This window comes from Silurus meridionalis, chromosome 26 (genome assembly GCF_014805685.1).
Source record: "Silurus meridionalis isolate SWU-2019-XX chromosome 26, ASM1480568v1, whole genome shotgun sequence".
Lineage (NCBI taxonomy): Eukaryota > Metazoa > Chordata > Actinopteri > Siluriformes > Siluridae > Silurus > Silurus meridionalis.
In genome coordinates this window covers 478667-493516 of record NC_060909.1, presented here as the reverse complement: position 1 = coordinate 493516, position 14850 = coordinate 478667, and the positions used below count along the sequence as shown (strand labels likewise).

General features: G+C 43.8%; 2 protein-coding genes across 8 annotated transcripts; one reads left to right on the top strand and one right to left on the bottom strand.

Annotated features, from left to right (window-relative positions):
• Positions 1-2870: 2870 nt before the first annotated feature.
• On the bottom strand, positions 2871-14798 carry atg13 (ATG13 autophagy related 13 homolog (S. cerevisiae)). The gene is made up of 18 exons (XM_046840080.1): positions 14772-14798; positions 11762-11825; positions 10925-11005; positions 10732-10812; positions 10492-10611; positions 10348-10394; positions 10133-10273; positions 9990-10030; positions 9800-9896; positions 9524-9622; positions 9262-9355; positions 6190-6282; positions 5761-5897; positions 5174-5291; positions 4820-4897; positions 4358-4471; positions 3568-3696; positions 2871-3479 (listed from the first exon to the last, which is right to left on the bottom strand). The coding sequence occupies exons 3-18, from the start codon at positions 10994-10996 to the stop codon at positions 3402-3404; spliced, it is 1539 nt and encodes a 512-aa protein (XP_046696036.1). The 5' UTR covers positions 10997-11005; positions 11762-11825; positions 14772-14798; the 3' UTR covers positions 2871-3401.
• Positions 11072-14416, top strand: harbi1 (harbinger transposase derived 1). 7 transcript variants are annotated; one of them, XM_046840083.1, is made up of 4 exons: positions 12199-12402; positions 12662-12979; positions 13095-13774; positions 13859-14416. In XM_046840083.1, exons 3-4 carry the CDS (start codon positions 13105-13107, stop codon positions 14233-14235), a joined length of 1047 nt encoding a protein of 348 aa, XP_046696039.1. In that variant the 5' UTR covers positions 12199-12402; positions 12662-12979; positions 13095-13104; the 3' UTR covers positions 14236-14416. The 7 variants fall into 7 exon arrangements, with proteins under 7 accessions (XP_046696041.1, XP_046696040.1, XP_046696044.1 ...); XM_046840085.1 differs by lacking the exon at positions 12199-12402 and adding an exon at positions 11072-11557 and having other exon boundaries at positions 12662-13774; XM_046840084.1 differs by lacking the exon at positions 12199-12402 and adding an exon at positions 11764-12057 and having other exon boundaries at positions 12662-13774.
• Positions 14799-14850: the final 52 nt, after the last annotated feature.

Sequence of the window (14850 nt, the reverse complement as noted above, 5' to 3'; positions counted from 1 at the left end):
GTTTGGGGAGAAGCGCCTTATTCAGAGAAGTGACCAAGAACCCGATGGTCACTCTGAAAGAGCTCCAGCTGTGAAGAGAGAAGAACCTTCCAGAAGAACAACCATCTCTGCAGCACTCCACCAATCAGGCCTGTATGGTAGAGTGGCTCTTTCACTCCTCAGTAAAAGGCACATGACGGCCCACCTGGAGTTTCCCACATGGCACCTGAAGGACTCTCGGACCACGAGAAACAAAGATTAAACTCTGGCCTGAAGCCTCAACCCTCAGCACACAGCCAGATAACGAAGGAGCTTCTACAGGACTCTGACTGGGCCACTCAAGGACATTCCCAGAGTCCAGACTTCAACCTGATTGAACATCTCTGGAGATCTGAAATTTCATGTTGAATCTGTTCAGGTGTGATGGAAAAGATCCCCGCAGTGTTTTTACGCACCAGCAGTGGACTGATGTGGAAGGAGACGCCGAGATCGTGTCCCATTCCCAGCTCTTTCAGAAGGCCTCTTGGAACAGGCATCGTTTAATTTTCTGCATCAGATACGTGAAGACTCTTCTTTTACTTCAGCACAGTAAGAACTCAAACACAGGACGTGTTTCTCAGCTCCTGCAGTGGGAATGCTGGAGCTTCTGGAGAATTTACACCTCAAACTTAAAGATTTCACTTCTTTTACTGTACAGATTTATTTTAATCCCCAACTACTCAAACATTACAGTAGAGAAATGTGTACATCGATAGTCAATAATAAAACCGTTAATATTTATATTCTTGTTCTTTTCACTCCCAGGAGTAAAACATGACCTTGTTTCTGATGAACCCCAAACAAGTGAGTGATGAATATAATAAACTGTAACTGTAATAAAGTGCCAGTGTGGGTTGTTCACGATGCTCCTGTTCTCAGCTCTCAGTACTCGCTGCTCTTTTTCATCTCAGAGTCTCCGAGTTTTCATGTTTTAATGATTAACGGTAAAAGAAAAACACCCGTGAGGATCATCACTCATCTCCTCCTGGTAGTGCACATCATGTTTTACAGCAACTTTTCAGAAATCTTCAGTCAACTACAAACATTACATCATCAAAATGTTTAGTTACAACAACAAACACAAAGTGCAGTTTCTTTAACTGTTACATTTCTTCAGGAATAAAAAGCTGCCCAGATCCTGCTGGTGGATCTTCCTGGTGGATCTTCCTGGTGGAAAAGGGAATCGTATCAGTGTGGAAAAAGGGGTTTTCACAGTGAGATCCAGTAAAGACGACTCGTCCAGGAGCTCAGAACAACATCTAAAGAACTGCAGCACTCACTCGCATCAGTTCAGTGTTCATGATTGAGGAAAAGCCACTGATGACCAAAAAGAACACAACGGTGCATCTCACATTCTGATGATCTGCAAGACTTTTGGGTGAAGATTCAGTGGACTGATGAGACAAAATCTGCAGCTCAAAAGCTCGAGTGCACTTTGTTTACGCAGGACAATGAACTGAAACACCAGTAAGTCGACCTCTGACTGGATCAACACGACGCTGCGTCAATGCCTAGTCAAAGTCCAGACGTAAACCTGAGTGAGGTTCTGGGGCACGACTTTAAACAGGCCGAAAAACTCGCCAAACAATTCTGCAAAGAAGCTCGAGACACAATTCCTTCACTCCAACAGTTTTGAGGTGGCATCTAAAAGTGCACTATAATGCTGGAAGAAAAAATTAAGAATCCTTGAAAGGAACCAGACTCTTCATCCTCCTCCTCCTCAACACAATGTCCATTCATTAGAGCTCCATCATTGTTGAGGTGTTCACCTGTTCACTGATGGAGACTGGAGTGTGAATCTGTTCATGATGAGATCAGACTGGTTTTATTCATTACACTACATCTTCATGGTTCTTGAGTTTAACCTCCACAGGAACCTCATGGATCTTCAGGGTGTTCATGTGGAATTTCCTGGATCACTGGTACCCAAGGAGCTTCTAGGCCCCAGGTTTCAAGTAACAAATGACCATGTTAGTAAATTTATAGATGAATGAATAACTTTACCAACAACAACTCGACCGACAAAGAGAAAATAAGGAAAAAAAATCGAATGGTTTTGAAATAAAGCAGTTTATTGCACATGTACATGCGAAGGAAGTGTTTTACAGGAAGGGGACTGAAGCTTTAACACCACACGATGAACACCACTGAACTCCACTACTGTCTGCTCGAGTACTTATGAAGCTTTAAAATATCATGAGAGCGTAATGGAGAATAATTCTTCAACATTTAGACACATGCTTCAAGCTAACTCTTAAATAGTAAAAAGTTCAGGAGAACATCTACGTGTCAGAAGCGTCTCGTCCGTGCTCTGAACTTCCTTTGGCATGTCTTCTGGAGCTAAACACGTGACTCTCTCACCAAGTACCTTCACAATAATCAATCAGGGAAATTTATCTGGCTCCATTTCTGTAATTCATGTGAAAAAGAGGCTCCAGGAGCTTTGGACCAGTAGACCCCGAGCAGTACTCAGTGCTCGCAGAACTGAACTGCTCTCATGCATCTTCTCACTTCACGGCCTTCACGTGTGCATGATTGGCTGTGATCTACAATCTGTGTGCTCTCTATCAAGGTTACAGTCTGAGATGCTCCTCTGTAGATCTTCCTCTTGATGTGCCTTCAGTCTGCGGTTCTTCGATCGTTAATCAGGAAACACTTCATCACTTAGTTTGTTCTGTGCTTTTACATCATACAGAATCAGATCATGTGCTGCTGCAGAGCATCTTCTGAGTAAATGGTACTGGATGGTGAAGCTTCACCAGTTCTCCCAGTACTGTAAAAATACATGCCTATTAAGGAGCTAAACACGACGGCTCCCCCTACTGGACAGGTTACAGCTCAGATTCTACTCATTAATAGAACTGGAAGGTTTTTAATGCATTGATCTTAAACATGGTGTAAAATCTCATGAAAGATAAATTAATAGATTAGACTGTAATCAGACACGTGGGATTCTTGACAGCGCTTTATAATGAAGATAACACAAAAACATTGTGATGAATGATTCAGGCCTGCCGAGGTTCCTCCACACCATCCCCCAACGTTCACACACAATTCTGGTGTACAATCAAAACGATCCGTAATGTTCAGGGTCTGATCTTCTCCAAGTTCTCCACTTGAAGGGAGATCAGATTATAAATGATACATTTATAATAAAATATATCAACAATAGAACAAATAAATGAACGATTGACCTTAAAGCTCTTATAATCTCCAGGATGGAATCAGGAACCATGCTGAGGATTATCAGGAGGTGGATGTGAAGAAAAGAGCTTTAAATATTCTAGCGTACGAGGAGATGAACATCAGACGAGCAGGAATCCATCAGCCATGTTGTGAGGAGGGAAGAAGAAAAAGAGCGAGTGATCAGGGTGTGTTGTGATTTACTGTAGTGTGTCCACAAAAGCATCAAACTCGTCAATGTTCTTCTCGTAGATGGCCAGTTTCTCCGGGAGAGAGTCCTGCAGAACGAACAGAATAAAATCAGTCTTTGGGAACGAAGACACGAGTCTGATCCATAACTATAGTAAGAACTGTAGAGTTCCTCACCAGGTCTTCAGCCATGGACTGAGCGCTGACCTCGATGGACAGGCTCGTGAGCTGGGGAGGATTCTGAAACTCTCGATAAAACGTTCCCAGGTCCATCGGCAGCAGGTCGTCTTTGGAGAACGCTGGTTTCTGACAAGTAAACAAAAAGACGGGATTTTTAAAAACCAAACTCTGATTTCATGGCATCTGCTTCCACAAGAGCAAGTTCTGCAGTATGTTCTAATGTTCTACACCAGCCCAGTGATTGAGCTGTAAAAGAGTTACAGGAGTGCAGATCTTCACCAGAACTCCACTGAAATATGGGCTGTGATCCCCAAATACTCTGGAAAACAACCCACTGAACACAACCCCAAACATATCCATACAATCTAATAGTAAATAAATGTTTTACTCGTATTATATCTGTATTTAATAATGAGAGTAAAATAATGGAACTAATTATTTATTAGATAAATATGAAAAGATCTCATGATGACAGTAATAATAATCTCTTAAACCTCTCACGTGGACTTTTCTGTTCCAGACCCTCATTAAAGAAAAGAACAATTATGTGTCCAGACTAAAACATTAAACCACACAACACCTTCCCTTTGGTCTTCCTGTACCATAAAACCATGTCAATAAGTAACATCAAGGTCAAGATTTATATTTAATAGAATATAAAAAAATACTGAGGAACCTCTGGAGCACATCTGGAGCAAGATCACCATCATGGAGAGCAGAGTGAGTCTGTATTTACTGATATAATAATGTGTGTGTTCTTTATTTGATGTGTAGATGTTTTACTCACTAAATCCACCATGACGAAGTCGTCTTGTGCTTGGCCTCCACTCTGGCTGGAGCTTTGTGAGTGCAGACTGTCTTGTAATGGAGAGGAAGAGGTGGGTGATGCTGGAGGCTGTACCTGAAAACGTGTTTTACACACACACACACACACACACCATTAATTCTTGAGTTGTGTGACTGACCCATTCCAGCTTCTAAGATGTTCTGGTGAAAGATCGAGTGTTACAGCGTCCTTCAGGATGAAGAACATCGAGCTGCTGCTTTGGTGTGAGTAAAGTGGGGGGAAAAAACAGATGGCTTCCTGTGATCTTCTGATGAAATCTCAGCGTACCTGGATCCAGGTAGCAGAGGAACAGCACATGACTGAGATACCCATCATCCCATAAGCTCTTTGAAAAGCTAATGATAACTAACTGCTGACCACATGGCCATATGTGTGTGTGTGTGTGTGTGTGTGTGTGTGTACCATGGGGTCATTCTCCTCCAGGTCGAAGCCTCTGGGAGCGAACGCAGCAAATGGCAGGTCCAGACTGGCCGTGGTCACCTGCACCATCACAAACCAGGAGTTACTGTTAACTCTTCATATGATACCTGAGTCATGCGTGTAGGGGTGGGGGTGTGGGGATGCAGGTGTGGGGGTGTAGGCATGTTGGGATGCAGGGATGGGGGTGTAGGGGTGTAGGGATGCAGGTGTGGGGGTGTAGGGATGCAGGTGTGGGGGTGTAGGGATGCAGGTGTGGGGGTGTAGGGATGCAGGTGTAGGGGTGTAGGTGTGCAGGTGTGGGGGTGTAGGCGTTTAGGCGTGTGGGGGTGCACTCACCTGTGTGGTGGGTTTGTTGACGAAGGCTCCCACTTTCCTGGTGAAGGTCGTTTCAGGGGCATCTGAAGGAGACACGCTCTTCCCTTCACTACTTCTTGAAAAGGCATCAGTATTGGTGCTAAAAACACACACACACACACACACACACACACACACACACACAGTGAATTAAATAAAAATAAAATATAGGTGTGTGTTGGTACACAAGTGACGGTTGGGTTAAATTTCAGTACAGTACTGATCTCACTATAAACATGATCATCGTTTACATTTGTTAGACCCCATTTTGTGTGTGTGTGTGTGTGTGTGTGCATGTATGTGTGTGCGCGCGTGCGCGTGTGCGCCCACGGACAGAAGACGTGACGCTACACAGTGGGAAACATCGTCCTGTCTCTACTTTTTTAAGACGTGTTGCAGCCATTAAATTCAAAATAATCTGATTTTTTTATAGAAAAGGTTTTTTGGATTATTGTGAGTAGAAAATGGGTTTATAAGATTCACACATCATTCAGATTTTATTGAGAGTTTACACAGTTGACTTTTCTATGAGTTGGTGTTGTCACCTGTATGTTGGGAACTGATCTTACCTGCTGCAGTCTGAAGGTACGGTTTGCGGCATGTCTGCCGAAGGGCAGGAGGGGACACGCCCATGATCTGCCCGAGTGCCATGATTGGGCTGAACCAGGACCTGCGGGACTCCACCCTCCTTCCCTGGAACAGCGATCTGTAGAGAGAATCTTTATTATACAGCTGAACCCCAGACGCTCCACTCACAGGCCACACCATGACTCTGTTACTCTGTTACCTCTAGGGGTGTGTGTGTGTGTCGTAATCAGTAACGGGGGTCATGTGATTTTATCTCCTGAACTTCACAAACATCAGTTCATGATTTAGTTTCATTCTCCAGATCCAGATGATGAAGTTAATGAAATGAACTGACCAGTTATTTAAAGACTCACAGAAACCCGTTACAGTGTGTGTGTGTGTGTGTGTGTGTGTGTGTGTGTGTGTGTTACCTGGTGTGGGTGAGCAGCAGTGCAGACAGCAGGGTGGCACAAATCTACTGGGCCCAAGAGTGGAGTCTGATACGACAGACGAGAAGTGCAAAGCTGTAAGAAAGCAAAAAAGAAAGAGTGAGAACGATAGAACAATACGATAGATAGATCGATAGATAGATCGATCGATCGATAGATAGAGTGTGAAAATGTAAGTATACTCATCCAAAAACCCTGGTCCTCATCAGGTCTTGGAATTATTTAAATATAACCTCAGACAAACATCACCACATATCATTATTTATTTTTAAAAATCAGTCTAAACTCAGTTTGTACAGGAATTAGGAGGCGGAGTATCAGTCAGGTGCTGCTGATCAAATTCACCTTTATAAAAGCCCAAGTGGGAGCAGTTTACTGATGTCTTTCCATCAGCATCGTCAAGTCAAGTAGCTTTTACTGTCATTTTAACCATATACATACAGCAGTACAACGAGACAACGTTTCTCCAGACCCCTGGAGCTACACCACGTGACGCAGAGCTGCATACAGGTAAGGACTAAACTACGTCTCCTCACCACAAAGTGCATCATGTGCAACCAGTGTGAGACAAAACACAGTGCAGACAGACAACACAAGACAGAACAGTGTAGAACAGATACACAAAACATAACAGACCAGTAAACCTACTGTATAATGTTGTACAGTACAATGTGCAAAAAAGAGACGTGTAAACAAGACTAAACATAAACATAAACATGAACATGAACGCAAATAAATTATCTTAGAGAAGCAAATGTACATGCTAATCAATCTGGGAAGGGTTATAAGGCCGTTTCCAAACTATTTAAAATCCATCATTCTAACATTCAAGACAGCTGCCAATATTCCCCGGAGTGGACATCCTGCAGATCCACCACGAGGTCAGACTGTGGAATGCTCAGAGAAACAGCAAAAAACCCAAGAGTCACATCTCAGACTCTACAAGCCTCAGCAAGTTCACTCTGATCACCCTGATGAGAACCGGATGATGTTTACATCCTGAGATATATATATATATATATATATATATATATATATATATATATATATATATATACAGTGAGGAAAATAAGTATTTGAACACGCTGCTATTTTGCAAGTTCTCCCACTTAGAAATCATGGAGGGGTCTGAAATTGTCATCGTAGGTGCATGTCCACTGTGAGAGACATAATCTAAAAAAAATCCAGAAATCACAATGTATGATTTTTTAACTATTTATTTGTATGATACAGCTGCAAATAAGTATTTGAACACCTGTCTATCAGCTAGAATTCCGACCCTCAAAGACCTGTTAGTTCTCCTTACATCGGATCAAGTCCAATCCTGACTCAGACACAGAAATGGCACTTTAACCTCGACTTATTCTGCAGCTGAGAGCTCCGTCTGAAGAACTCTCACCATGAGGATGTAATGCATCATGCAGGTGGTGTGTTACACATTTCTGTAAACATGCAACAATGCAAACAAACAAAAGCTGATTAGCTGCACAACACAAGTGTACGAGCTTCTCAAGACATCGTATTAATCACCTTCTACACCTTCCACAGGCTGAACACTAGAGATCAACTGAGTACATTTTACCAATACGGATGGCCAGGTTTGATATATAACATGAATATATAAATAAAAAAATGATAAATAATAAATATAATATAGCGCTCTCCGTGCAGCGTGCAGTCTCACCTGTCAGAACAAACAGCAAACACTGGTACCGATTAATCAGCAAAACCTATGAATCAGTCGACCTCTAATGCAAACAATCAAAGTTAATGGGCTGGACAACATTCGCTTACTGAACACAAATCAAACTTTTCGAATGTAAACGCATTGAAAGAGCACCAGTTATATGGTTATAATGCGTCATTGAGCTTCTCACATCATCGTATTAATCATCTTCTACACCTTCTACAGACTGAACACTGATCCACCAGAGAGCAGAGGTGCATGATGAGTGTCCATCTCTTTAAAACAAGCTTCTCCATGTCCAGGAAATAAATGAGCTGATATTGTTTTGACTATATAAACACACACACACACACACACACACACACACACTGCTGTAGATGAGAACATTTGAGGCTCAGGTGTTGGAGCACAGGTACAGTGTGCAGACTGTAAGATCTGCTCGAGTGGTTTGGTCACGTGTTTATACGCGGACGGATTGTTATTTTATATCGATGTGTGTGTGACAAAATGATTAGTAAAGAAACGAGTTAGCGATAGAGAACACGCTCATTCAAACATTACCGCTAGAAATAGATTATAACTAATGTTTACAGGATAATAGTGAAAACTTCACTACTGTGTGTGTGTGTGTGTGTGTGTGTGTGTGTGTGTGTGTGTGTGTGTATAGAAGCACTATGATTTTACATCATATAGATTTAGTTCTTCAGTAAATTCTCAGATCTTCCAGCTTCACTATAAACTACAACACATCTGTTTAAAAAGAGGAGTCCATTTTTGGAGGTGACATTTGTTAGTACATTATAAGGACCACACACACACACACACACACACACACACACACACACACACACACACACACACACACACACACACACGCTCAGAGGACTCACTTGCTGTGAGAAGCCGAGCCCCATCACAGGGACTTTCAGAGTGGCCTTCAAAGCAGGTTTAGAAGTTTTACTATGTGCCTGACTTACAGTACACATACACTACACACACACACACACACACACACACACACACAAAAGAGGAGAAAGAGGAAGAAACAAGAGAAATGAACACACCCACATTAACATGAGGAAGAGGAGGATGATCACAAGAACAGATCAGGAGATGAAAATCAAACTATATAAAAAGGTAAAAATAGTAGAAGGGGAGAGGGAGAGAGGAGAGAGAGAGAGAGAGAGAGAGAGAGAGAGAAGCTCTTTAGTGTGGGAGTGTGTGTGTGTGTGTGTGTGTGTGTGTGTATGAGAGAGAGAGAGAAGCTCTTTTGTGTGGGAGTGTGTGTGTGTGTGTGTGTATGAGAGAGAGAGAGAGAGAGACAGTGCGTGGGAGAGCATGTGTGTGTGTGTCTGTTTGGTGTGTACCTGAGAAGGTGGGGAAGTAGAAAAGGAGGTGGTGCACACTTCCTGTGAGTCCTCCACACCTGCATAAGCCCCGCCCTCTTCCTCACCTGGAGCTCTGGAAAAGGAAAAACGTTACAGTGTCTCCATGGCAACAGCAGAAACTTTCTGCACTGTGTGATGAAGAGAGTTTCTGAGGTGGTCCTGTGATGTGTCTCTCGCTCACACACACACACACACACACACACACACACACACACACACACACACACACACACACACACACCTGTAGTTGCAGGGGTGCATGAGGGCGGTGTTTCCGAGTGGACGCTCCACAAAGTGGTCTATGATGATGCCCATGATGGGGCCCGTCCTCTCAAACTGCCTGTAACACACACACACACACACACACACACACACACACACACACAGAGCACTCAGTACACACACACACTACATGACTGTGGTTTTTGATCTGGATGAACGTAGATAAACGAATGAAGGACGAAGGTAACGTGTCTGACGGATGCTGTGTGAAAGGAAACTGCTGGAGACGGTTTACCTGGAGGACATGATGGCCAGGTTGGTGCGGTACGCACAGGAGAGTGTGAGCGTTCCTGTAGGAGTTCCTACTACTCCGACACGTACAGTTTGGAAACCTGGTAAAAAAAAGAGTGAGAGAACGAGTGAGTAGATGACAGAAGATCCACAGACACATAAAATAGAGACTACAAACAATCCTAAAGTCTCACCTTCACCAAGTCCCGTTAACTGAACATCTCCAAAATATATCCTGTAAATGAAGGAATAAATGACCTGACCTTCATCATCTCAGGCATAATGAGGAGTGTATAAGGAGATCAGGTGTGTGTGTGTGTGTGTGTGTGTGAGATACCTGTACAGGATGACGTAATCGTGGCCCTGTTTGCGTGACAGTTTGTAGGCAGGTGTGACCCTGGTGATGGCCAGGAGAGATTTGAGCAGGAGGGACAGACGTGTATAAACTGTGTAGGACACTTTAATGTCCTTTTCACACCTAAAAAGCAGAAATCAGAGTTTAAATCTCCACGCTCCAATCCTGAGACGCACGAGCAGCATAACATCACTCACTTCTCATTCATCTCCAAACACCACGTCTCCAGCTCCATAGAGTCTCCCTGCAGAGAGAGAGAGATACGAGGTTATGAGGAGAAAGACTTCCACATAGAAATTATCTGCATCAGCATGCAAGTTCCTTCTTCTGAAGAACGTTACCTCGGATGTCTTCAGAGAAATCTCCACACACATGGAGCGTCCCACACTGGGCAGCTGCCCCGCAAGAGCCTTTTTAGCTTCATGGGTCACCTCTGGGATGTCTTTAATCGCCAAGGTGAACTAGGAGGGAAAAAAAACACACACACACACACACACACACACACACACACACACACACACACATTAGAAGAAGGACAGAAGGTTGTGTTAATGTTAGGATGGAAAAGGTGCAGGGTTTACCCAGTCTGAGCCTGTGGGGGAGGAGGATGAGCGAGTGCAGATCTTCTCACCCAGACGAGCCTGAACGATCACCTGCACTGTCTGTTCACACACACACACACACACACAGACACACACACAGACGGTCATCATCACAGCTTTTTCCTCCTGGTATTGTACATCTGAACAGGGTTCAAAAGTAAACAATGAAAACCTTCAAAACAAAAAATTTGATGAATTTGTCCAAATCTTTCCGGTCCTGTGGGCTCAGATCGCCGTCCATCATGACCCGAGCCTGAGAGAGAGAGAGAGAGAGATGATTTCACTTTTGCTGTGTGTTTGAACATTATTTGGAGATCTCTCCATGTGCTGTAGGTGCCAATAAAACGTGATGAAGCTCCAGCCTGGATGATGTTTCTCAGGTCATTCCTGATGTTTTGATGTTTCTCAGGTTCCCTCCCTCTGTATATTTGGTGTATCAGTGATAAAGTGCCCCTGTGTATGAATGACATGTGAATGGTGTATTGATGTGGAATCCTACATCACTCCTCAAGTCCACGCTCTGTTCCTCTGATCAGAGATGAACCCTGGGGCGGGGGGTGGAGTCCAGGATTAGGGCTGTAACCTAGGACAAGTTTTAGACCCCCAAGGGGTTTGGACTCCAGGACCAGGGGTTATTTTTTTTTTTTTTACTGGTTTTTCAGAACCAGTCTGGACCCCAATACCAGAGCTGTACTCCAGGATTAGGGCTGTTCCTCAGGACAGGGTTCTGCAGTGACTGAACAGATCATTTCTTGCTTTTTATTTCTCAGTATTAAACAGTTCCTGCTGATCATCACTGCACAAGGTGATTATCCCTAAAAACATTCACCGGATTTCATCCCAGACCAGACACAGCTGTGTGTGTGTGTGTGTGTGTGTGTGTGTGTGTCTTCAGATCTACAGGAGCTTCTGTACCGCTTTCAGTTCAACTAATGTCATTATCAGTGCTAACGCTGTGATGCTAATGCTAACACACACACACACACACACACACAGGGTAAATACTTACAGTTCATCAGAATTCACATCCGCTTCTCCTCAGCTTCACACACGCTTTATAATTCAAAAATTCCTTGTGTGTGTGTGAGAGAGAGCTTCAGCATGCCGACACCGCCATTACTGTTTTAATTTTATTTATTTATTTATTTTTACACTTATGTTACTGTTTATGTTGTTCAGCTGCTAGGGCACTATGACGTGTGGCGACCACGCGATTGAAATCAGCGGATTCGTCATCTTGTATAACCACGTACAAGGAAGTTGTTTTATATAAAGAAGAATTGTTATTATTTAACTATAAAAAAGGTGTGGGATTTATTTTGTTCTTGTAGAATTTCTCTCCATTTACACATCGGCATGTTTAAATCTCACTTATCGAATAGCGAAAGTAAGGCAGCTGAATTACATGATTATAATCTTTAATTATAGCATTTGATATAAAACACAATCTAAATACGGATCAAAAACGAAATTATTTTATCAATATCATCTCGTGTATTTAGATACGGGTTTGGGTCAAAACATGGAGTTTATTTGGTGAAATGTGTGGAAAGTGCTGCTGGGTTTCAGTGTAAACAAGTTGAGCGGAACTTCCGGTATCGCTGTAAGCTGTGAATTCCCGTGTGTTTAATAAACCTGCTTTGTTTATTGGTGAATATTTTTTAAACCACAAATTCTGTCAGTACATCGTTTAGAAAGTGTAATATATATATATATATATATATATATATATATATATATATATATATATATATATATATATATATAAAATATTGTTTAAGTGTGTAAAACAGTTTTGTTTATGTTAGCATGCTGGTGTTAGCTGTATGATTAGCAGGGGTTTAGCTGTGTGTTTTGTTGAATGTTTTGCAACTTGAATCCCTTCCATTATTAAATATCTCTTCTCCAGGGTCACCTGAGGGTCTGTAGACTCCACCAGGGCCACCCGAGGGTCTGTAGACTCCACCAGGGTCACCTGAGGGTCTGTGAAGATTAACAGGGTCACCTGAGGGTCTGTGAACATTAACAGGATCACTAGAGGATCTGTGGACTCCACCAGGATCACTAGAGGGTCTGTGGACATTACCAGGGTCACCTGAGGGTCTGTGAACATTAACAGGATCACTAGAGGATCTGTGGACTCCACCAGGATCACTAGAGGGCCTTTGGACCTCATGAGGATCGCCTCATTGTGCTAGATCACATCAGGAATTGGAACTACATCAAGGTTGGGAGATTTTGTGGTGGTTTTAGAGGACAGTTATATAAAATACATAGCGGGAAGTTTGAAGAAGCTCAGAGTGAGTTTATGTGAATGATCTGATCAATCCTGTGCTCCTCAGCGAGCTCCCAATGGCAATCCCTATCGCGATCCTGGACTGTGACCTGCTTCTTCATGGCCGCGGCCACAAAACCCTGGATCGATTCGACATTGAATCCGTATCGGACGAGTTTCTTTTGACGACGTTTGGTTTCCCGCGCGACTTCATCTATTACTTGGTGGAGCTGCTGAAGGACGGCTTGTTGAGAAGGACGCAGAGGTCACGAGCCATCAGCCCCGACGTTCAGATCCTCGCGGCTTTGGGTTTCTACACGTCAGGATCCTTTCAGAGCAAAATGGGAGACGCCATCGGGATCAGCCAGGCCTCCATGAGCCGCTGCGTCTCCAACGTCACCAGAGCTCTGATGGAGAAAGCTCCTGAGTTTATTGGCTTCGAGAGGGACGAAGCGGCCAGGCAGCAGGATAAAGAGGAGTTCTTCAGGGTGGCCGGGATTCCGAACGTAATCGGAGTTATAGACTGCGCACACATCGCCATTAAAGCCCCGAACGCAGACAATTCCTCATACGTCAATAAGAAAGGCTTCCACTCCATTAACTGCCAGCTGGTCTGTGACGCTCGAGGGCTGCTTCTGAGCGCCCAGACGCACTGGCCTGGGAGTCTCGCACACAGAGCTGTGTTCACCCAGTCCAGCGTTTACAAGATGTTTGAGGAGCAGGAGAAACATGAGGGCTGGCTTTTAGGTGAGAAGAACACTGTCTGGTAGGTCCTATAAACTCCTGGATGTTGGTAATTGTTAAATAACCCTCGCTCGTTTGTCTTCTCAGGAGATCATCGCTATCCTCTACGAAAGTGGTTGATGACCCCGGTTCCAAATCCAGACACTCCCGCGGATTTCCGCTACAACGTGGCACACGTGAGCACGCACGAGATCGTAGACCGCACCTTCCGCGCCCTCCAGACGCGCTTCCGCTGCCTGGACGGAGCCAAAGGCTATCTGCAGTACTCTCCTGAGAAGTGTTCTCACATCATCCAGGCCTGCTGCGTCCTCCACAACATCTCGCTACAGTCTGGACTCGACGCCTGGACCTTCGAGAGGACAGAGGCCACCGACCAATCAGAAGAGAGCAGCGATCCCACAGAAAATGTGGACGTGGGGGCGCTGAGAGTGCGGCAGGAACTGATCCAGAATCATTTCAGCTAGAGCTGAGCCATAAAGACTGTCTCACAGAGGCACTGTGTGGGTTAAAACCTGAAGGACTTGGTGGAAGCAGGTGGAGGAACCTGACAGGAACCTGAAAAGGGGATTTTGTAGTGAACATGGAAACAAAGGGGAAGATGTTGTTTGGACTGAACAAGAACAAATACACATGAGAAAAATTCTGCATTCTGCATGTTTTTTCTTCTTAAGGAACACACACACACACACACACACACACACACACAACAGGACTCTTGTTTATTATATTTATTATAAAATAAACTCTCCTACAGTCACACTGAAATATCACAGAAAGCTCTGAGTGTTAGATTATTTACAGGTCGTCCCTGAGTTGGTAAGATGGTGAGATGGTAAGTGGAGACATGGTGTAGAGTCACCAGGAGAAAAGTGATCAGTATTACAGTCGTGTTTATTAGGACCTTTAATTACAGTACAGCATTCAGCCATACAGGAATTTACACTGCTGTACAGTATAAACTATACACTCTGTGTGTGTGTGTGTGTGTGTGTGTGTGTGTGTGTGTGTGTGTGTGTGTGTGTGTGAGTTGATGAGAGCCGGGTCGCGAGTGGAGAAGGATCCAGACGCACTTTGTTTCA